The sequence below is a fragment of the Psittacula echo genome (assembly GCF_963264785.1).
Source record: "Psittacula echo genome assembly, chromosome: 6".
Classification (NCBI taxonomy): domain Eukaryota; kingdom Metazoa; phylum Chordata; class Aves; order Psittaciformes; family Psittacidae; genus Psittacula; species Psittacula echo.
This window is the reverse complement of record NC_137743.1, coordinates 4,049,240-4,070,824: the sequence shown is the minus strand read 5'-3', so window position 1 is coordinate 4,070,824 and position 21,585 is coordinate 4,049,240. Positions and strand designations below refer to the sequence as shown.

Below are 21,585 nucleotides of genomic sequence, written 5' to 3'. Positions count from 1 at the left end.
GTCCGCACCATAGAGAGCAGCCGAGAGAGGGCCGGCGGGCGCCGCTCTGGCTCCTGGAGGACTGGCGCTCGCTGCCCCGCGGGGGAGCTGAGGCTGGGGGGTCACGTCCCTTAAAACAACCCGAGTGGTTTGTAGGTTTATTTATAAGAGAGACACACGCTCTAAATGACGGGGGTTTCATGGCTGCAGTCCGTACGGGTCACCTGAACCAGCGCAGTGTTTTCATTTAAAGGGTAAAATTGAAATTAAAACTCTTATTGACAGTGAGGGCCACGGAGATGCTGAGAGGGCTGGAGCAGCTCTGCTCTGGAGCCAGGCTGAGAGAGCTGGGCTGGGGCAGCCTGGAGAAGAGAAGGCTCCTGAAGGGGAGACCTGAGAGCAGCTCCAGTGCCTAAAGGGGCTGCAGGAAACCTGGAGAGGGGCTTGGGACAAGGGCCTGTAGGGACAGGCCAAGGGGAATGGCTTTAACCTGCCAGAGGGGAGACTGAGATGAGCTCTTAGGCAGAAGCTCTTCCCTGTGAGGGTGCTGAGGCGCTGGCACAGGGTGCCCAGAGAAGCTGTGGCTGCCCCATCCCTGGCAGTGTTCAAGGCCAGGTTGGACACAGGGGCTTGGAGCAAGCTGCTCTAGTGGAAGGTGTCCCTGCCCGTGGCAGGGGTTGGAGCTGGAGGAGCTTTAAGGTCCCTTCCTACACGAACCAGTCTGGGGTTCTGTGATCTCATTTTAATAGGCTTTGCACATTCCCGGTCGCGCTGGCAGCCCCCCACCACTGTGTGCACGGTGCCAGCCCCGGTTCGGCTTCAGCCGCAGCTCTACCCCCGCGGCACGGAGCCGGACCCATTCCCCTATGGAAGCGTTACCAGCACCCAGCGTCTCTGTCAGGACTACACTTCCCATGAACCCCCGCGCCGCTGCCGGAAGTGAGCGGACCGCAAGCACGCTGTGGCTTGTGGGCGCGGTGGTGGCGGCGGCGGTGTTCATCATGGCGGCTTCCATCTCGGGGTACACGTTCAGTTCCGTCTGCTATTACAGCGCCAACAGCAGCGCCGACCACGTAGGTTCCCGGGGTTGCCGCTTCTCGGCGCGGCGAGACGGGCGTCTCTGGGGCTACGGGGCTCGGCTCCATCCCCTATCCTCCTCCCAGCGCTGCCGGGCCGGGCCGCTGCCGGTTGGGCCCCAGCCGCGGGTACCGGTTGGCGGTAGCGGCCCCGCTCTGGTGTTACCTGTGGCACAGCGGTGCCCATCGCCGCGGAGGTGCTGCGGGGTCGGTTGCCCCCTGTTCGGAGGTGGGATATTGGGGGTGTGATTCGCAGACCCGCCGGGGCCCGCCCTGCTCAGCTGTGGCAGCGCTGGGCTGGACGCGGGGCTCTCGTTTCACACGAGGGAATCGGTTCCAGGCGGGAAAACGCGTGTGGGAAAGCGGCGTGAGTGTGTGTGAGGAGAGCGCTGGCTTTGCAGCACCGGCAACGCATCACGGTTACAGTGCGGAAGCTAAATCTTGTTGTGGAGTTGACAGATCTCCGGTCTGAGCTTGTTCCCTTATCGCTACACCAGGAAACGATGCACCTCTGTTTCGGTGCTTACGCCAAAAGGACCTGATTTCCACTTACTCTCTTCCTTCATTTTGGGTGGGATGGAGAATAAAAGATGGCTTTGAGTTACCTTCTGAGTTTTATGATCCCTGCTGTTATTCGATGTTCAGCTCAATCTCTAGATGTAAATATAAGTAGTGTAAACTCCACTTCCCATTAGCTTTGAAGGTCCAGAGCAGCAGTGGTGCTGTGCATCACAGAATGGTTTGGGTTGGAAGGGACCTTCAAAGCTCATCTAGTCCATCTAGCGCATCTAACCCCCCTGCAATGAGCAGGGACATCTTCAACTAGAGCTGTATGCTCAGGCGTCTTCCTCATCCAGTGTATGCCTGTGTAGCTGGGTCTGGGGGCAGAGCTCTCCTTTACATAACCTGTGTTTGCCTTCTGTAAGTTGTGTTATGTATGGAAGCTTTCAGTGGAATACTACTTTTGGACAAGCTGTTGTGAAAGGATGTTGGTAAATAAGCAACTCGGTCTGTAAATCTAAGGACAGGTTATACCTACTGCAGCTCAGAGATATATTTCAAACTCAATCTGTGTTTTAATTCTTCCATTGAATGCTAAGAAAGTTACAGCAAACAAATGTAGATGGTGGGATTCTTCTCTATTTTTAGTCTTTGTTTTCCCCTTTAAAACTGTAGGAAGGATTTCTGCTGGGAGAGGTGAGACAAGAAGAGACCTTCAGCATTAGCGATTCACAGATCAGCAACACCGAGTTCCTACAAGTGATCGGTAAGTAACAGAACTTTGAGAAATTCTAAAGAAGTTCAGTTATTCAATATCCAGCACAATTCAGTGAGAATTATTTCACTTGTGAGACCAGCCCAAGATGTTTCAGGCTTTCAGAATCATGTTTGCTACAGTATTTGTGTGTTTGTGGTTGAGATGTGAGGAAAGGAAACAGTCCTTTGCTACATACAGGGTTTTGTGCATCTCCTTTTATGGAGAAAAGATCACTGAAGACATTTATCTGTGTTTCGTGATGGAGAAATTATTCATTTGCCTTTTGGCTCTTCAGGGAGTTGCCTCTTAGAGTCAGTTCCCTAAATACAGTTATGTGCTCAATATAAAAATGCATTACTTGATTTCCTGCCACTGAAAGGGCATATTTCCAGGGGAGGGTTTGGATGGATGGCTGGTGGTTGGTGACATCCTGCACTGTCACAGCAAGGTTCACCAAGGAATATTGTCAAGCAGTTTATTGCTAAATACAAGGACTGTGCAGCTGGTTTGTTGGTGTTGTGAAGAGCAAAAGATGATCTAAGGTCTTCCTGTTGTGTTGTTCATTGAAGTAGATATTTTTACACATCAGTGAGAAGCTGTTGCATGGTTTTAGCTCTATGGTTTATAGAAAATATGAACCCCCTGAATGAAAATGCCCTTTCTGTTTACGTATATACCACACAATGTTAAAATACTTTCTTCGAAGACCTGAATGTGTACATGGCTGTGTGGATCTGATTCCAGCTAACATAGCAGGGTCTGCAGAAAACTGAGCTGATACACAAATGGCTTGTAATGGACTGCAGTGTTATTCTGATGCAGAACTAATGGACAGTATGTACTACACTGTTGCATCTCCAGATGCTTGCCACCTTAAATTAGTGATGGTTGTGGATCCGAGAATCCTAAAGGTGCAGTAGTTTTCTTTTCCAGTTATTCCTAAGGAAACATGGGTGCTAAAGTGACAGCGTGAAGTGTCAACTTGTTACAATTAAGCTAAATCACAAAAGCCTGGGGTTTGTTTTGTGGGCATGTAATCACTATCAAAGCCTTGTATAAGGGCAGGCAGCTGACTGCTCTGCTCAGACAAAACCAGACTCAGTGATAACTGCTCCGAGTTGTTGTTGGCAGTGTGATACAGCCCTGTCACCACCGGCAGCCTCAGCGTGGTTTCATAAACCAAGTGTTTGTGGTGTTAAAAGTTACTCCCCTGTTAGATAACTCTTGTCACATCCTGGTTACAGTTAATGTCTGTAACAGAATTTCTGACCCAGCAGATCTGCTGCTTGTGTTTTTTGTTTACCAAATTTTCACTTCAGTATTTATCCATTGACATTAACTCCTGAATTCCCAGTTCCACTCGTGAACTGGGATTGACAGTTTTGTGGCGTTGACATGGATGAGTTTTTATATCCTTATGTGTCTGTTGTCTCAAAGCTCAGTGGTGCTGTTTGAGTAGATATGTCTATATATATATAGCAGATGTGTATAAAAATACATCTGTATTTTATATGTGTGTATAAAAATAAGTCAGTATGCAAAACTTAAATGTTGAATGATGGCTGCTTCATGCAATCTGAGCAGTAGGCTTCTTGCTTCCTGTTTTTCAAAGCACAGTGTCCGTGTACCAACATAATAACCCAAGATTCAATTATGTACTCTCAGTTGTTGTAGTCAACGTGTTTGCTGGAAGGAGCTGGTCTAAGTTGGAGTATTACACTTGCTGGTTTTGTTAAGCAGATTGTTTCCACAGGTTCCTGGATGCCAGTGTGGAAGTCGTGGGGTTGATTGCACTTAGAAACAATTCATAGAATCCCAGGCTGGTTTGTGTTGGAAGGGACCTTAAAGCTCCTGCAGTTCCAATCCCCTGCCATGGGCAGGGACACCTTCCACTAGAGCAGCTTGCTCCAAGCCCCTGTGTCCAGCCTGGCCTTGAACACTGCCAGGGATGGGGCAGCCACAGCTTCTCTGAGCTCTCTGTTGCCAGCACCTCAGCACCCTCACAGGGAAGAATTCCTTCCTAACAACTAAATAAAGTCAGTCAGTAGCTCCAACAGCAGCATCATGAGGAGCTCTTGCCAGTGGGAACACAGTTTCTCAGCAATATGCCTGCCATGGGTGTTCAGGGCCTTGTTTTGACAGTGGCTAAATATGCTGAGATACTCACGTGTATATCCTGTTGATCCTGGAAGCTGTGATTCTGCCTGTGCTGAGGCTGCAGTGATGAGCAGGCTTTGCCTTTCAGAACAGCTCGTGGTTGACTCACCCTCCAGGAAGGAAGAGTCTGAACACAGCGCTGTTGCCAAACACTCCGGTGGGGTTCTAATATCAGAGCTTGAAGTAATATTGCTACAGAAGTACTATTCAGGCTGAGCAAATGCAGTTTCAGATAAAAGTTATGTGATTGAGGTATACTAATGGGAATAAATGATAAACTGTATTTGGTAAAAAGTGTAGAAGAGAGCTTAAAAGAAGTACTAAATACTGCAAAATGTCGGTAAGACATGCTTGGTGTTAAAGAGATGATGTGGATTGGCTCTTTGCTCCTGTTGGAACTGGATGAGCTTTAAGGTCTCTTCAAATCCAAACCAGTCTGGGATTCTCTGGATTATTACATTTTATTACATTATTACATGTTACTAATTTTATTATATTTGCATTTATTAGAGCCTCTTCAGTGTAAAATATTCTGCCTTTTAATGACTTCTTAAATCTTCATATAACAGCATCAGAAATTGCAGCTGTTTTGGAGTGAAGTTTAGCCCCTTTTCTCATCACAGATTCTATTTGCTTTGCCTCATAAATACTCCAGTGTATAATGTTTTAGTGATTCCCTTCCCCATCCCTTTTATTCATTGCTGTTGTCATAAACAGTGTATATAAATGCAAGTAAACTGTTGTGGAAAGGTGTATCAGAAAGAAAAAAATCATAAATTGCCTTTGTGAGGAGCTCACAAGTATAAAATAATACCCACGGTGTGTATTTGAGGCTCAGATACCTTTGGGTGTATCTGAAAAAGTGTCTGTCTTGCTCACTGTTAAAGTATTTCCCTGTGTAAAATGGCAGCTTAGAAAGAGAAGTTTGTTTTCCGGGTCTGGTGCTGTGTCATCAGGTCTTGTTGAGACATTAAGGGCAGCGTGTGGTCTGACACAAATGTTTATTTGCTCAGTAGCTGTGATGTGGAAGGTTCATGCAAGATTTGCCCCTGGAATTCCTCTTTACCTTCAGCACTTGGACATATGTCTCTTTTTGTTTGTTTGTTGCAGAAATCCATAACCATGAGCCTTGTTCAAAACTGTTTAGGTAAGCATTTTCTGTTGTCTTCCTGGGGTGCCTGCAGAATATAAAGACTGAAATATATCAGCATTTGAAATGTATCTATCATTGCATTGCTTACTCGTCTGATGGTATTACAGAAATACATGTGAATAGCACCAACCCTGGCAATAAAAGTGCGAGTTTATAGTTCTAGTAGCACTTAGGTTAGAATGGGTGCCAAGGTGGCATCTGTGGGCTTATTTCTCTATCCCTCTGCACTTCCACCTCATGTAGTTAGTGGAGATAGAGTAGCAGTCAGATCAAATCATCTCACTCTGATAATTAGGGTGAATGTCAAAACCAGTTTGAATCATTGTAGTCTTAGCTTAGCTCTGCTTGGGCCTGGCCCCCACCTTAGTAACTTGCTGGGTTAACAGGCTGCTTTCTAGTTAGTTGTACTCACTTGCACCAACTAATATTCTGAAACCTTCAGCTTACTCGTTACTTCTGCTTTCTGATCTCCTGTACTCTAGAATGTAAGTTAAATACAGGTCTGTTGTATTCTGTTTAGCAGCTTCCATCTCTTCACATGTAGCTTTTCTCTAGAGTCTTCATTGTTATACAGTGATGGCTTCTAAACTGCTGTCTAGAAATTCCTTTTAGAAGGGATTCCCAATTCATCTTTGTAGAAGGAATGTCCAATTACTCTCCTCTTGTCTTTCTTTAGAGATTTCTGACCAGTTAAGAGTCAGTACCTTAGATACTAGGCTTGACATTGGTTGCATTAGAAAGAAAAGCTGCAGTCTATCATTTGTTGTCTGATAATTACAGAGAGGATACTCTCAACCCAGTGATTTAAATGCTAGAGACTCTCCACATCAAGATAACATCCCAGGCTCTCCTAGGCTCTTTGTGGTTCCCAGGGATGCTTTGTGCAGCTTATATCAAACCCCATCACGTTTACTGCTTCTCCCTAGTCAAGAAATTGGTTGTTAGTAACTGAGCTGAGGGAGGAAGGAGTCTGTATTTCACTGCCTGCTTTCTGCACAAGAAAACTGATGAATTGATTTACTTCAGAGCATAGGGGAAACTCTCACAGCTCATAGAGCTTTTATAACACCAGAACAGGCTGTTGGTTTCTGTTAGTTGTAGCAGATGCTGATTTGGGAGCATTCTGCTTCATCCTTTTAACTTCAGTGTAGCCAGTCTAAGGAGGCCTAATGCTCATCCACTCTATTCTTGTAAGCTGGCACTGCTGATGTTGAGAATAACAGGCTTGGTTCCAGTGCTTTTACCAGCATGTGAGAACTGAATAAGAAGGAAGGATTTTAAAAGGACTGATTTCTCTGTGCAGTTCTTAAATGAAGGTGTTATGTACTAGTTGTTCATCCCATAAGAAGGGGAAGAATTGGGTATGCACTGCTTACTGGAATGCATAAATACCGTGAGCATGAATTGAAAAGGTTATGCAAATGTTATGTAGTGTCTCAAATTAGTAATTAATTGCAGCCTTAAGATTCACAAGAACTTGGAACAAATCTTATTTCCACCCTTATTTACCAGCCAAGTACTGAGCTTAGGATTTTCTGTTGTGTTTCTTTAACCACCCACACTCAAGAGTTGACATCATAGACCTCTAAACCAGAGTTTTCCTGCACTGCTTTAGCTGTTAGTGATATCAGCTCTTGAAAGAGACTGAGGACTTGGCAGGTAAGTGAAGGAGGAACTGGTTTTCAGGTGTTTGCTCAGGAAGTGTGATCTACTTGAATTTATAAACCTGTCTGTGTAAATAGATTTATAAATTCTGAAATCTGTCATGGCCTCAGAGTAACACCTTAAGGGTTGGGGCTGGGTTTCATAAGCAGAGCTGTATGGGTAGATGGTGATACTTTGGGTTCTTGCTGACCTCAGGATAACTGGTTTGGCTTCAAGGGTCCAGTCATGTGGATGTAATTGCAGGAGTGGAGCTCAAGGAATTGATTTGTAGCTGCATGTAAATGGCTCTGCTTTCCTTTCTTCTTTGGCAGGGAGACCTCCTTCTCAAAGCAGAATGCTGGTCAAAATGAAATGACACAGTCCACGATGTACATACTCCTTCTTGTAGGGACTGCCAGGGAAATACCGGGCACCTAAAAAATGTGTGCAATGAAAGCATTTTAAACCTAATAATTACAGGCCTCTTGTATTTCGTTACTAGTGGTTTAAAAGTGGTTAGAGTTTTTGCTCCAGCTACTCTTATGCATCTCATTGCAATGCTCTGCACCTTCTTCTGTAAGCAACTGTCTCTATTCAAACCAAGGCTTCTAACTGTGCCCTATGTGGCACCAGTCAGATGTCCCAAGTAGGTGGTGTGAATACTGACCTGTGTTGATAAAGATGAAACTATAGAAGCTGCTTTGTAATGTATAGAATGTCATCTATTTGAAGAACAGTATAAATTATGTATAATGTGTGTATGTAAACTATGTACCTACCTTTCTCTCTTCCTTTTTGGTTCAAGCTTTTATGACTATGCAGGCAAGGTTAATGAGGAGAGTTTGGACAGGATTCTTAAAGACCGAAGAAAAGTAAGTTCTATCTTTTCCTCCTTCTGGTCGGTAGAGCCTGTAACTAGAAGATGGGTTTGGAAAACCAAGGTAGCTCTCTAGAAGCAATACCTTCATTCACAAATTTAATGGTTTAGTTTGATCCAAGGTTTATTCTGCACAGCAGTTGGTGGATTTGTGGTACTTAGGTGGGGGTACAGTCTGAATTCCCTGAAGAAATGCAAAGGATTTAAGCTTGTGTTTCCAAAAGTGAAGGGCTGGTACTAACCCACTCATTTCTGAGCTACACATGGAGCATAGTGATTGTGTCCTCTGCTGCTGAAACCACCCAAGATGTAGCTGACTTGAAAACCTGCTCTAAATAATTTGTTTTAAAGAGTTGCGATGATAATTGCTATTTTTGCACTGTCAGGTTTAAACTGGCCAAACTGTTCCATCAGTTATGCCAGATGCTGTCATAGCTTTACATCATGTGTATGTTGTTAGTAGCACAACTAGTATTAAGAAGATTCAATTTTAGGAGTTATGTGGAGAAGAGTCAAACCTTTTTCAAGGTTTCCTTCCACACTGGTAATGCACTGTCTTTCTACTTACTGAATAACTGATTCAGAAGTTCTTCTGAACGAATACCTCAAAGAGGAGGGCTGAAGATGTGATTTCTCAGGTAGCGGAGTGAATCCACCAGTAGAAAGATGGATGACAACTTGCATGGTTCAGTTTATGTCAACTTGTGGACCTTGTTAGACCCAGCAGGAAAGCATCTAGTAACATGAATTTGGCTGATGAGGTCTGGTTAGTGCCACAGCTAGGACAAGGTAAGGGGGATTAAAACAAGACCTTTGTTCTTGTTCGATTCATTTTTACCAAGCAGCAGCAAACCAACATCATTCCATCTGCTCGTAGCACTGCTGGTTGTGTTTCAGTAGTAGCAAACTATCAAGGCATGGCGAACTCTTGGGGTTTCTGTCCCCTACAGGTGACTCAAGTGTAACTCTCACTCCTCTGAGTAAGAATGCTTACTGTGTGAATCGTTATGCAAAGCATTGCTCAATTGCTAATTGCATTTGCAGTCTTTACTTTCTGTTCACTTTTGCTTGCAGACAAGGAGGAGGGATCTTTAGGGAAGCAAGTCCTCAATCTGTGCCACTTCTGCAACACTGATGATTGTAATGCTTCTTTCTTGTCTGTTTCTTCCAGCAAGTGCTCTCAGAATGAACTCCTCTGGGTATACTAACATATTTATGCTGAGTACATAGGTGGTTTGTGTGTCTATTTATACATACAGACATGTATGTCTATAGGCTGATGATGGAGTGAGTTACCAGTCTCAGGTCCTGAATTCTGTAACCCCATAACTCTATTCTAGAACACCATATTAAGTTCCCATTTCAGGAGACAAGGCAAAAGACAAGTAGAAACTGTCTCCCACTAGTTTTCAGTTGAATTTTACTTTGGTAGAACCTACGTTGCAGGGAGGCTCTGGCAAGATGTAGACTATGTAGAATCTGCTCTATTCCACTGAATATACACATGCAGTCTTAATACATCACTACGTGATAGTACCTATTCCTGAAACTTCTTAACCCAAATTGCTCATGAGGAGCCCGTTTTCATTAATCTCTTCAATTAAATGTTAATTTGCATGGAGGAAAGGAGCTCAATACATGTTGTATACAATATAATCATGGAATTAGAATGGATCTTATCTGATCTGCATAAGAATCTTTCACAATTCAATACACAATGAGATAATTTTATTTTACACAGCAGATTAGTCCCATGTGTTTCATCAGCAGCCATGAGTTTGCAAACGTGTTTGTGAAGCACTAGAAATGCCTTACAAATCAATACAAGTGAATAGGCAGTTGAAATATGTAGTGCTACAGAAAACCCACATCTGCTGTGTGTGAAAACAGCTTGAGTCTAAGGTGAAGATGCTCCAAGGTTTTGTTGTTAAATGAGACAGTTGAAGGATATTGGAAGTGGGATCTTGAATAGCACTCGGGTGTTTGTAGCACAGTAAGGTGGAGCAGTAAGTAGGCATGTTGTAATAAGATGTCACTTGTTTCAGGTTAATAGGTGCAAACCTGTAGTAATTCAGGCCGATTTTGTTGTAATAAAGCTATTGGCTAATTCACATGATACCAGAGTTTCAGCAACTTCATTATCAGAAGGTAAATATGTATCTCTCAGTTAATACTTTGTTTTATTTCTGATGTACTTCATTACAGAACGTTATTGGGTGGTACAGATTTAGGAGGAACACTCAGCAGCAAATGTCATATAGAGAACACATCATCCATAAACAGCTGACCCATATTCTTGGAGTGCCTGATCTTGTCTTCCTCCTCTTCAGCTTCATTTCCACTGCAAATAACTCAACACATGCTTTAGAATATGTGCTTTTTAGACCAAACCGAAGGTAAGCGATCTCTGTGTATGAACCAATCCTCATATTTTGCTCTGCTTCTTCTTGCTATTCTTTATACTCTGAACTATTCTGGAGTTTGTACAATCTCTTTACACGTAAAGAAGGCTTTTGTGTTTGCCAAGTGATGTCTTGTTGTCCAGTTGTTTGGGATCCCTGGCAGTGTTCAAAGGCCAGGTTGGACAGAGCCTTGGGCAACATGGTCTAGTGTGAGGCATCCCTGCCCATGGCAGAGGGTTGGAACTTGATGAATTTAAGGTCCTTTCCAACCCAAGTCATTCTGGGATTTTAAGACTGATAGGTTTTTTTTCCTGTGCAAGTAATAAATCAAAGTTTTGGGATAAGCAAAAATTCTTCCCAGTTTTTAAATCTTCAGACAACAGCAATAACAAAATATTCTTAAGAGAAATCAGATGTCAGTACCATGTTTATTATGATAGACCTGACTGTAGCTTCACTCTTGTATCTGTGGTAGTTTGAATGCACAATTAAAAGGTTTTAAGAGGCACAGAGGAAGGTTCATCTCAAGGGAGCTGATCATGGGGTTATTTTGAACATGGCTTGTAATATTTAGCAGCTTTTATAATAAACCTAATGCAGAAGCTTTAAATGTAGATGACTTGTGATCATCAGAGAGGTGGGGTAATGATACCAAGGTTATTGTAAATAATCTTTTGAATATGAATTAAGAAGTCTTTCTGCACTTTCTCTGCAGGTATAATCAAAGAGTGTCACTTACTATTCCAAATCTAGGCAACACTAGTCAACAGGAATACAAAGTTTCTTCAGTGCCAAATACTTCTCAGAGTTATGCCAAAGTTATTAAGGAACACGGGTAAGGACTTTTCCTTTGCAAATGAAGTACGGGCATCAAGCTCTACCTTCTGTACCATCCAAAGGCCACTACAAATACCTATTTCAAGCAGAAAAAAACTAGTTCTGGAGGAGAATGGTCAGTTCTAGTGTGCTTTTTTCCTGCTTAGAATTGAATTTTTTAGAACAAAGAGGATTCAGTGCACTGATCTGAAAAGTGGAGTTCCTATGACCAGTTGGTGCTGTGGGCCTTCTGGTTGGGAGTTTCTTGGTTTATTTCCACCCACAGCCCCTCCAAAGAATTCTGTGTGTAATCTCAGTTTAAAACTTGAACTCTGACTTGGGAGTGTTGAAGTCTTCTTGTTTTTCTTAAGTAATTCTAACTAAATGCTCTCAGCCCAGAAAGCAACTGTATCCTGGGCTGCATCAAGAGGAGCGTGACCAGCAGGTCGAAGGAGGTGATCCTGCCCCTCTACTCTGCTCTCGTGAGACCTCACTTGGAGCATTGTGTGCAGTTCTGGTGTCCTCAACATAAAAAGGACATGGAACTGTTGGAACAAGTCCAGAGGAGGCCACGAGGATGATCAGGGGCTGGAGCACCTCCTGTATGAAGACAGGCTGAGAAAGTTGGGGCTGTTGAGCCTGGAGAAGAGAAGCTGCGTGGAGACCTCAGAGCAGCCTTCCAGTATCTGGAGGGGGCCTACAAGGATGCTGGGGATGGACTCTTCATCAGGGACTGTAGTGACAGGACAAGGGGTAACGGGTTCAAACTGAAACAGGGGAAGTTTAGATTGGATCTAAGGAAGAAATTCTTTACTGTGAGGGTGGTGAGGCACTGGAATGGGTTGCCCAGGGAGGTTGTGAATGCTCCATCCTTGGCGGTGTTCAAGGCCAGGTTGGATGAGGCCTTGGGTGCCATGGTTTAGTGTGAGGTGTCCCTGCCCATGGCAGGGGGGTTGGAACTGGATGATCTGAAGGTCCTTTCCAACCCTAACTATTCTATGATTCTAAATGCAGCATTGAAGTAGCTCTTCTGACTGTTAACAGTGACATTATACAAGCTTAAAGATTTCTTCACAAGTTCAGTCTCATCAAATGGGACTTCCTTGTTCCAGAAGGAATTTTTGGTGCTGAATATGCTGCTGTCCAGATTTTGGTTCTTGAGAGTATGGTATTTTTTTAGCAATATAACATAAAATACATTTTTTATGTATAGTTATATATATATTCACAGGCAGCATGAGCTGGAACCTTGTGTTGGCTTTTCTGACTAATGATTTCTGCTTCTTTTTTAGTACTGACTTTTTTGACAAAGATGGAGTGATGAAGGACATCAGGGCTATCTATCAGGTTTATAATGCACTTCAGGAAAAAGTACAGGTAACTTCCTTCAGTTAATATTGCTCACTCTGGATGTGGCATCTTTTGTTTGGCTAAACCAGGAGTGGTTAGAGCTCATAATTCATCATGAACTGTAGGAAAATGTCTGACTAATGATGAAATGTGTCAGGTTCTAGTTAATGTGTGCATTTGCAAAGGCTGCTGTAGAAGTGGTTGATCTAAATAGCACCAATTCTTTCTCTTTTGCAAGTGAGAATGATTTAATGCTCAGGGATTTCTGGGAGACATCAGCTATTTTTAAGGGTATGTGTTGAAGAAAAGCCTTGCTGAAGGCTGTGGGGATTTGCACAGGTTTAAAGGCTTGCCTGTCTCAGTTTAAAAATGACTCCTGGCTCTTAGTATGTAGCATGCAGCAAAGAGCTCCATCTGTTAGTTAAAACTTGTGAATGTTTTGTGTAGAACATGAGTGAATCCTGCTCCAAATGTGGCAAAGCATCTGAAAGTGCCTGGAGCATCAAATCTACTAAATGTGAGCTTGTCACTTCACAGCTTGTCCTGCGTGAAGAGCAGCGTAGCTCTGCTCCCTCAGGAGCACGCACATCTGCTAATTGTGCTGTAGTCACAGCTTATTTCCAGGCTTTCCCCTTGCATCTGCCCTGGAGGGATTTGTGTCTCTGCTCCAGCTTTGCTGGTTGGCACGTATAGGAGAGAACAAGGTAGTAATTCCTCCAACCATCCCCTTACCTTCATGCGCTGGAGAGCTACTATTTCTTGATGGAAGTTGCTACTTTCTACCCTGCCTTATAAGGTGGGCAACTCGCAATAGGAAGGCAGACAGCTTTTGTGCCAGCTTCAGGAGGCATGCACATTTATTGTCAGAGGTCTGTCCCATTAGCTAATGGCATTCTGTAAGGTTGTTTTTGCCAAGAGCACATACATCCTTTCATGTTCTTGCTGCTGTTTGCATTAGTGTCTGGAAAATGCAACATCAATCAGGGAGTTGTCTTCTACCTGTTGAAACTATGACCTTGTTGTATTTCACCATGTAAATCATGCTGCTCTACATTGTTTACGGGGCTTAAAAGTAACTTAGGTGTTAGCTAACTCCAGGAACTCTTACCTTTAAAGTGACTGTTACACAGACAGTGTGACAAGACTGCAAATAAGTTTTCTTATATCTAGTATAAGGAATGGGATATTCATCAAGAATTACTTGGGAGAGTTTATATAATCTTCTATAAAAATTAGATATGGAGCAGAAAGCATGGTTAATGTGTTTCAGCTTTGTAGGTAAGATCAGTGCTAGTGACCTTTTGGAGATGACCTGTAAATGAATAGAGATTTACTGGTTTAAGACACATCAGTGCTTTTAGAGTTGTGTACTCTTCAAAACTGATCATATGTACCAGTACTGAATTTCTGAGGCAATAAGTAAACTATTATCTCCATAGTAGACTAAATCTCCAGCATAACATGTTTAGATTAGAAATCACTGTTATCCAGAGCTGTTTTTAAACTTAGTTCCTTCTATGAGTATTTTACATCAATTTCCAACCAGTACAGGGAAATCTTGTTGAAAATCCATGGTCTTGTTTATTTACCTGAGATATCAGCCAGGAGATGAGCTTGGAACACTTGTCTTGAGTCAACTTTTCATACCCCAATCCAAATTTGGTCTAGTACAGAAAATAGACACCTTTATGCTACATTTTAATCATGCTACTATAGTATCATTATTGTGCTAACTACAGTGTATTAAAAAGTCTCTTGCACTAAGGAGGAAGAGCTAAGTTTGGATCTTACTGTAAATCTTCTTATTTGGAAATGCTTTTCGTATTGTGCAGCAGTTGGGAATTGGCAACAGCCAGTGAAGAAACACATCTTCAGGTTGAGTATTATGCTGTGATATAGTCAACTCCTGCTCTGAGTTTTGTGCTTTGAATGGAGTTTTGTCTGGTAATAGCTTTATTAATGTGGTCATGAAAGTCTTTCCTGTATTTTTGCAATATCTTTGCATATCTTTATGTTTTCTCCTAGGCAGTATGTATAGATGTAGAGAAGAGTGAACGTGTGGTTGAATCTTTTCAAGCTGAAGTAGACAAGTTAAAAAGGCAAATCGCACAAAAGAAGAGCGAAAAGGAACAAGAAATACGTAAGTTGCCTTTTACTTCTTTTGTTTCAGAAGCAGATGTTGTAAGGCCAAAATATCTTGTGGAATTATTTTGAGTTGTATTCTTGAGAGCTCATAGCAAAAGGAAGAGTAAATCACATTGGGAAGGGTATAAGATGGATTTACACTGAGTGATAACTGAAGTGTGAAAGGATGTACTTCAGGTGTTTCTGTAGGAGTCATCCAGTGTGAATAAACTTTAAACATAGGAGAGAGCTATAGAGAAAGAACAAATAAGTCAATTCTGGAACTAAGAGAGGAAAACATCAGTTGTAGGAAAGGAAAAGTGGAGCAAAGCCAGGAATGGAAAAAGCAAAGCTAAACACTGGAGAGATTCCATTTGCAGTATTTCATAGAGACAGGGTACTGTGTTCACAGGCCAGCAGCTATCAGTGGCTTTTTGAAATCTTTATTCCCTTTTCGTATCCCTAAATATGAGCCCAGCATTAATGAAGTTAAAGTTCAGTTCTGTTACTGGACACCAGACAAACTGGGTGAAGGACAATGAGTGCATGAGTGATGAACATTGGTAGAGGTCGTCTCAAGTGCTGTCTAGCTGCTTTTTGACCTTGTACCTGTTTGTGGTGTGTTGGGTCTTTCAGCACTGATTTAGAGCATCTACATTTTTATCCCTTTCTCCCACTTCATAGTCACTGAATCCTAACTTAGCATTTGTGCATTATTTGCTGACTTAGTGATGAACATGACTAGAAAACACCACTTGAAACACCACTTCTCAATGTTAAACTGTATCTTTCCAAAAGTCTATTTTGAAGTCATTCGTATCTTCAGGATTATCTGCTAGAAAGTGCAAGAAGCTATTTAAATGCAGAATAGTGTTGGAATTCACCTGCCTGTTTCAAGTACCATATCACCATGGGTAGGAATTTCAATCTATAGTAGTTTTAAGTCCATGAAACTATAGAAATAATGTCCTTCTTGCAGGTTTATAGCCACTGTCTATAGCCAGTGTGTTGGGGGAAGCTGAATTGGGTAATTCTTTATTCAAGATAGAATCATAGAATAGTTAGGGTTGGAAAGGACCTTAAGATCATCCAGTTCCAACCCCCCTGCCATAATATGTATTCAGGAATTTATTCAAGGCAGTACAATCTGTGCAGTAATTCTAGTGAAGGTCTGAATGCAGAAATTATACTCCTGCTGTGTTTTGAAGACCTATATTAGTATCAAGGTGATTGGGTTTAAGTTTCCATGGAGCAAGTAAGTCCCATTAAAAATCCATGGGTTTATTAGGATTAGTTCTGCATTTTGTATTAACAATACAAGTTTTCCTAATATGCATTCAGGACTGGTAGGGAGAGGCAGTAATAGATGTATATTCACCCTCTTTTGCTGCTCCATGATTGTCTGAATCAGGGGGACCTGTTGTGTGAACATACTTGGCTGGTTGCTTCCTCCTTCCTAGAGATGGAATGTGGCTTCAAGGGACTTTTGCTTAGCAGTAGATAGGTTTTTGTGAAGAACCTGGCCCTTTCCATGGAAGCATTGATGATCTGCTTTAATTTATGAGTGTAATGGAAGGCTGAAGGCGGAGAATAGCAACAAAGGGTAGGCAAAAAAGCACGTAACTTTAGCAAACACTGCCTCTTTCTTCCTTGTGTTGAAACGATAAGCAAATAACCGTTGACATTTTAGCTACAAGATAGTTTTTATCTGTTTATCTTGTTATCTAAAGACATATCTGAGACTGAAAGATGGGTTAACACCCATGGTTGTTAACACCCAACTGTGTAATAGGCCCCTCTGCTGCTGTAACTGGCTATTTTCTCCTGTTACCACATGAGCATTTCAGAGCAGAGTTTGACCTGTCAGCCCAGGTTCTTCCTCCTCTGAACCTCAGAGATAAGATGAGGAGGCAGCATCAACCACAGCCCATGTGAAAGGTGGAAGTGGCATGAGTCACTGCTGTTTCCTGCTTGGCTGTAGATGAAACAGCCAGGGAACTGCTACTACATGTGCTAGTGAGGAATAGAACTGGGTATTTAGTGTGACTGGAGCTGATCCCAGCCCATATGGCAAAAGATGGGGGGGGAGGAGGAAGAGCAGTCAGTGCTAGCCTCTAGGTGCTACCAGCAAAGATGCAAATGCTGCGCTGAAAATTTATGCCAGAGCAGAAAAATCACGTGAGAGGCCTGAACCAAGAAAACAGGCAGCTTGGATCCCTGCAGTATTTTTAGCTGTGAGTAGCTAAGTACTGAAGCTGGCCTTCTGTTCTCTCCCTTTTCTCAAGTTCCTTGGGTTTAGGGAGTTAAGTGTTCCACTTAATCATTCCCTGAGCTGGAGGGAAAGGGATTCAAATTCCTGTGGTGGTGTTGTGGGAAAGCTTGTTATTCTTCCGAGTTTTTGGTTACCAGGTTATGACTTTAACACTCCTGCATGAGAGGCAGCTGAGACTTTACTTGCCACATCACTGAAATGATTTTGTGTACGTAGTAGCATGTGAGTGCCATGCACTGCCCAGGTGCCAGGAAGCTTCCTAGTTCTCATATTGTGGACCAGCAATGGAGGCTGTTATGTAGCCACTTGAGGGAATTTTTATTCCTGAAGGGAATGACTTGACTAAAGGAACTCTTCAGCCTTGTTTTTTGTCTTTTCCGTAAGTATGGTGTTGCAGTCAGTCTATCCCCTATCTGCAGGGCAGCTTTACACGTACAGGTGTCAATTCTGGCAGATGTTTGGAGGTTAATAACCAGTCAGAAACCAGTCTAAAACATCAGTGTCTCCTAGTGCTTAAGAAACCCTCCTACAAGGAAGTTTCTGCTCATGTCTAATGTATGCTTCTCTAATTCAAGCTGCTTTCTGCTTGCCTTTCCACAGCAGCCTCTTACGTACATTTGAAGACTGAAACTGCTTCCTCAGTCTTCTCATAATATCCCAGTTAATTGCAGTCTTTCCTCTTAAGTCATGATCTAGATGAAAATGTCTCTGCTTATTGCAGGGGGTTTGGGCTAGGTACCCTTTGGGGGTCCATTCCAACCCAAACTGCTCTCTCATTTTGTAATATCTGGACCTCTAACGAGTCCTTTTCTTTTATAGAGTTCCTCCATCTTTTCCCTACTAAATTGTGTTGTTCAAAATGAGATGCAGTATTGCAGTTGTAGTCCTAACCATTCCAGTACCTACTGAAAGAATACTGTTTCTCAGCAGCTGAGCACACTTAATGCATGTTGAGATTCATAGCACACATAAATCACCAGTAAAGCTGCAGAAGGATATCATAGTCCCTCATCTTGCAGGTCGTGCAGTTCATTATTCCTGTGCTTGTCTTCCTGAAATGATTGTCTAAATCATCTCATTTAAGCTCAAATTCCTGTTCTGATACACCTGCAGCTATTACTAGCATGGTGCCATCTAATTTTAATAAGCATGTGCTGATTAAATTCCATCATTTAGGTGGTTAATGTGAGTATAGTTCTGGTGCAGAGCTGTGGGAGCTTCGTCTTGATGAGTCCATTGCAGTTGTTCTTTAACCGGTTCTTCAGCTATTTATTTTTAGCCCTCATAGTGCTTACATTACTGTCTATTCCTTATGAAACATGGAGGTGCTGTGAAATCCTTAAAGGCAACACATACCTGTGGCTTTTGCTCTTGCTTTAATTGTTAAAATCACATGGATTGGAAAGAGCCCTTGTCCTTAGTGGAAAACAATATCTATAGCCACTGTCTTAACTGTACAATTACTTAAATAGAAATCAAAATGTGGAAGTGGTGGGGTTACCCATATTGTATGGCCTTTCGTAGGGAACAAATATCAGTGATGGTGTCTAGCTTTTCCAGGTACAGTGAACAATATAGCAGTGTTACACTAGTGCCAGAGCCCTGATTGTGGATCACTGTGCCAGGGCTATAGAAACACAGCTTCAAAGGATGAGTCTTGCTCAGCTAGCTGATTGGAAATCTAAACATGAGTTATGGGAGTATAGACTTTTTTTATGCTAGCAGAAGGTAAGCATGATACATGGTGGTCTCATCACAGATATTGAGAGGGCAAGCTTTTAATATACTGATTTGAGGGGAGATGACAAGCAACTTCTTTGCTGGTGCTCATGAGAGCACAAGAGGCATTGTAAGAGAAAGTACCAGCAGCAGAAGCTGATTATGGTCTGATTGAAAGTGAAACAAGCTTTCTGTCCTGAGTAAGACACAGGTGGGGAGGAGCAGTGTCCTGGTTTAAGCCCAGCTGACAAATAAGTACCACACAGCCACTTGCTCAACCCCACCTCCGGTGGGATGAGGAGGAGAATTGGAAGAAGGTAAAACCTGTGTGTTTTAATAGTTTAATAATTGAAATTTAACAGTTTAATAATTTAAATAAAGTAAAATATAATAATAATAGAAATTATAATAATGTTGTTAATAATAGGGAACAAAAAAAAGGGAGAAATGAACATTTATAACCTAAATCACAAGTGATGCACAATACAGTTACTCAGCACCCACTGACCCATTCTAGTCCCCAAGCAGTGATCAGCCCCTCCTGACTAACTCCCCCCAGTTTCTATACTGGGCATAACATGCTGTGGTATGGAATACCCCTTTGGCTAGCTTAGATCCTGGCTGTGCTCCTTCCCAGCTTCTTATGCCCTCCCTCACTGTCAGAGCATGAGAGACTGAAAAGTGCTTGATTAGGGTCAGCACTACTTAGCAGCAACTAAACCATTGGTGTGTTATCAGCATTGTTCTCGGAGTAAACCCCAAGCACAGCACTGCACCAGCTACTAGGAAGAGAATTAACTCTGCCAGCTGAAACCAGGACAAGCAGCACAGTGAGTCCTGGCAGAGCTACTTTTTGATGTGAGAAGGAACAGAGAAATACAGAGGGAGGATGAGGCAGAAAGAGCAGCAGCTATGGATACTTCTTGTAGCTGTGCTTTTAGGGGAGTTAAACTGGAGGAAATGAGCTGTACAGGATGACTGTGCCCATAAAAATGTAGCATGCTTGCTCTTGGATAGATTATTTGCTTTCTGCCATCTTTTGGTTTTGCAATGGGATCATTGGGATAATGAAGTTGTGAAAATATTGATGAGTGTCATGGGTGCCCTGCTAAATTTAGGGAAGGTACTCTTTGTCAAGCTCAAAGGACAATGTCATTAGTAATAAGCAAGATGTAAGATGATGGTTAGTGTCTTATGTAGTCATCAATGCAGAAATCAGAGTTGTGAAAGATGAATAGTGGAGACTGAGAGGAAAATATCCAGTGCTGGAGTTTGAAAGCAATGCCGGGGATGAGCATTTAATAACAGCAACCAGCCAGCAAGAGAGAGAACAGCTAAGGGCAGGGTGTGCTGTGTTACACCTAGATTATGTAAAGCATATTGCAAAGTAAGCATTAAGTACACCAATGTTCTTTGCTTTTGTAGGAATGCAGCAAGCAATTTTAAGCAGGCAGATGCCAACAGATAACTTGGAACCTATGTTTGTTCCACGAATGTCCTACACTGGATTTGCTGTGGAAGGCTGCACGCTTGAAGATCCGGATGTCTCCGATCCTCCTCCTCCGTATTCCGATTTCAATGCAAGCAATCAAGAAAGTACTGTGGGTCCCAGTCTCCTAGAAAGCAATGTTTTTATGCCTCGACCTCAAGCAGTAGGTTCTTCCAGTTATGTTTCCACAAACACAGGATTGAAATATTCTGGTAATGGAGCATCCATGCCGTCTTCCCAAAGAGCGGTTGGTGACAATGTTGATGAATCAGAAGACAGTGATTATGAAAACTTGCTTGAACCTGCAGAGTCCTCTGACAGTGAATACTCACAGACAAGAGATTCCCGACCTTCACCACATCCTGATGGTGACTCCAGGAACACTCAAACATCTCAGATTTGATGGGGAGGGGGTTAAAAATCCACGACGCTGTTTTTTCACAGTTGTTTCGAGAGATTTTGGGGATTTAACCTGGAGGAAATGAACTACACAGGATTTAACTGTGCACACAACATGTAGAAGACTTGCACTAGAGGGTTTATTCACCTTGTGATACATTTTGCAAGTTTTATAATGGAATCCTTAGGATAATCAAGTTGTACTAATACTGATGAGCTTCATGGATGTACTGGTAAATTTAGGCAAACTGATGAGATTTATAGAGATCTTGTAGCTTTTGTTGCCGTATTTTCTTTAAGACGATAAATTGGGATGTAGTAACTAAGCACAGTTAGTCTACAAATAATGTTCTCAAATCGAAACTTACCTCTTGCACTATCATGCCTTGAATTTTCAGTTTGGAAAGGGAATACATGTATCAGCCGCCTTCAGAATAGCTTTCTATGGTAAGCCAAATTGGCCTTTGCAAGCAAAGTAACGTTCTGATAATCCTGAGAAGCCGGATAGGAGGAGATGTGGTCGACCTTCTTTTATTGGCATGCTCTTTGAACAGAGAAGGGGTTTGTTTCCACCTTTGTTTACTAGCAGAATGTGTGTCTCACTTCAACTGATGGTTGCCTTTTTTCCTGTAAAGGGTGTTTTTTTTGGGGGGGTGGGACGACTGATAAATCATCCAAATGAATGTCATGAATAGAATTCTTCTGGTTCCGCTGGGTTTACAGTGACTTTATGCCACACTAAGCCTCATTTCTTGTCTCATTTGTTACTTTAGCATCAATACCGAGTGCACGTACAGGAGTAAATGACTGAGAGAAGTAGTAAATTCCATCAGGAGTGGACTTAGGAGTCTGCAAATTACAAACACCAGA

At 42.5% G+C, this 21,585-nt stretch overlaps 1 protein-coding gene across 1 annotated transcript; it reads left to right on the top strand.

The window, feature by feature from the left end:
- The first annotated feature begins 953 nt into the window (after positions 1–953).
- Positions 954–21,329, top strand: ABRAXAS2 (abraxas 2, BRISC complex subunit). The gene is made up of 9 exons (XM_080621182.1): positions 954–1,052; positions 2,232–2,322; positions 5,581–5,617; positions 8,073–8,139; positions 10,350–10,540; positions 11,262–11,381; positions 12,655–12,739; positions 14,738–14,852; positions 20,253–21,329. The coding sequence occupies exons 1-9, from the start codon at positions 981–983 to the stop codon at positions 20,717–20,719; spliced, it is 1,245 nt and encodes a 414-aa protein (XP_080477308.1). The 5' UTR covers positions 954–980; the 3' UTR covers positions 20,720–21,329.
- Positions 21,330–21,585: the final 256 nt, after the last annotated feature.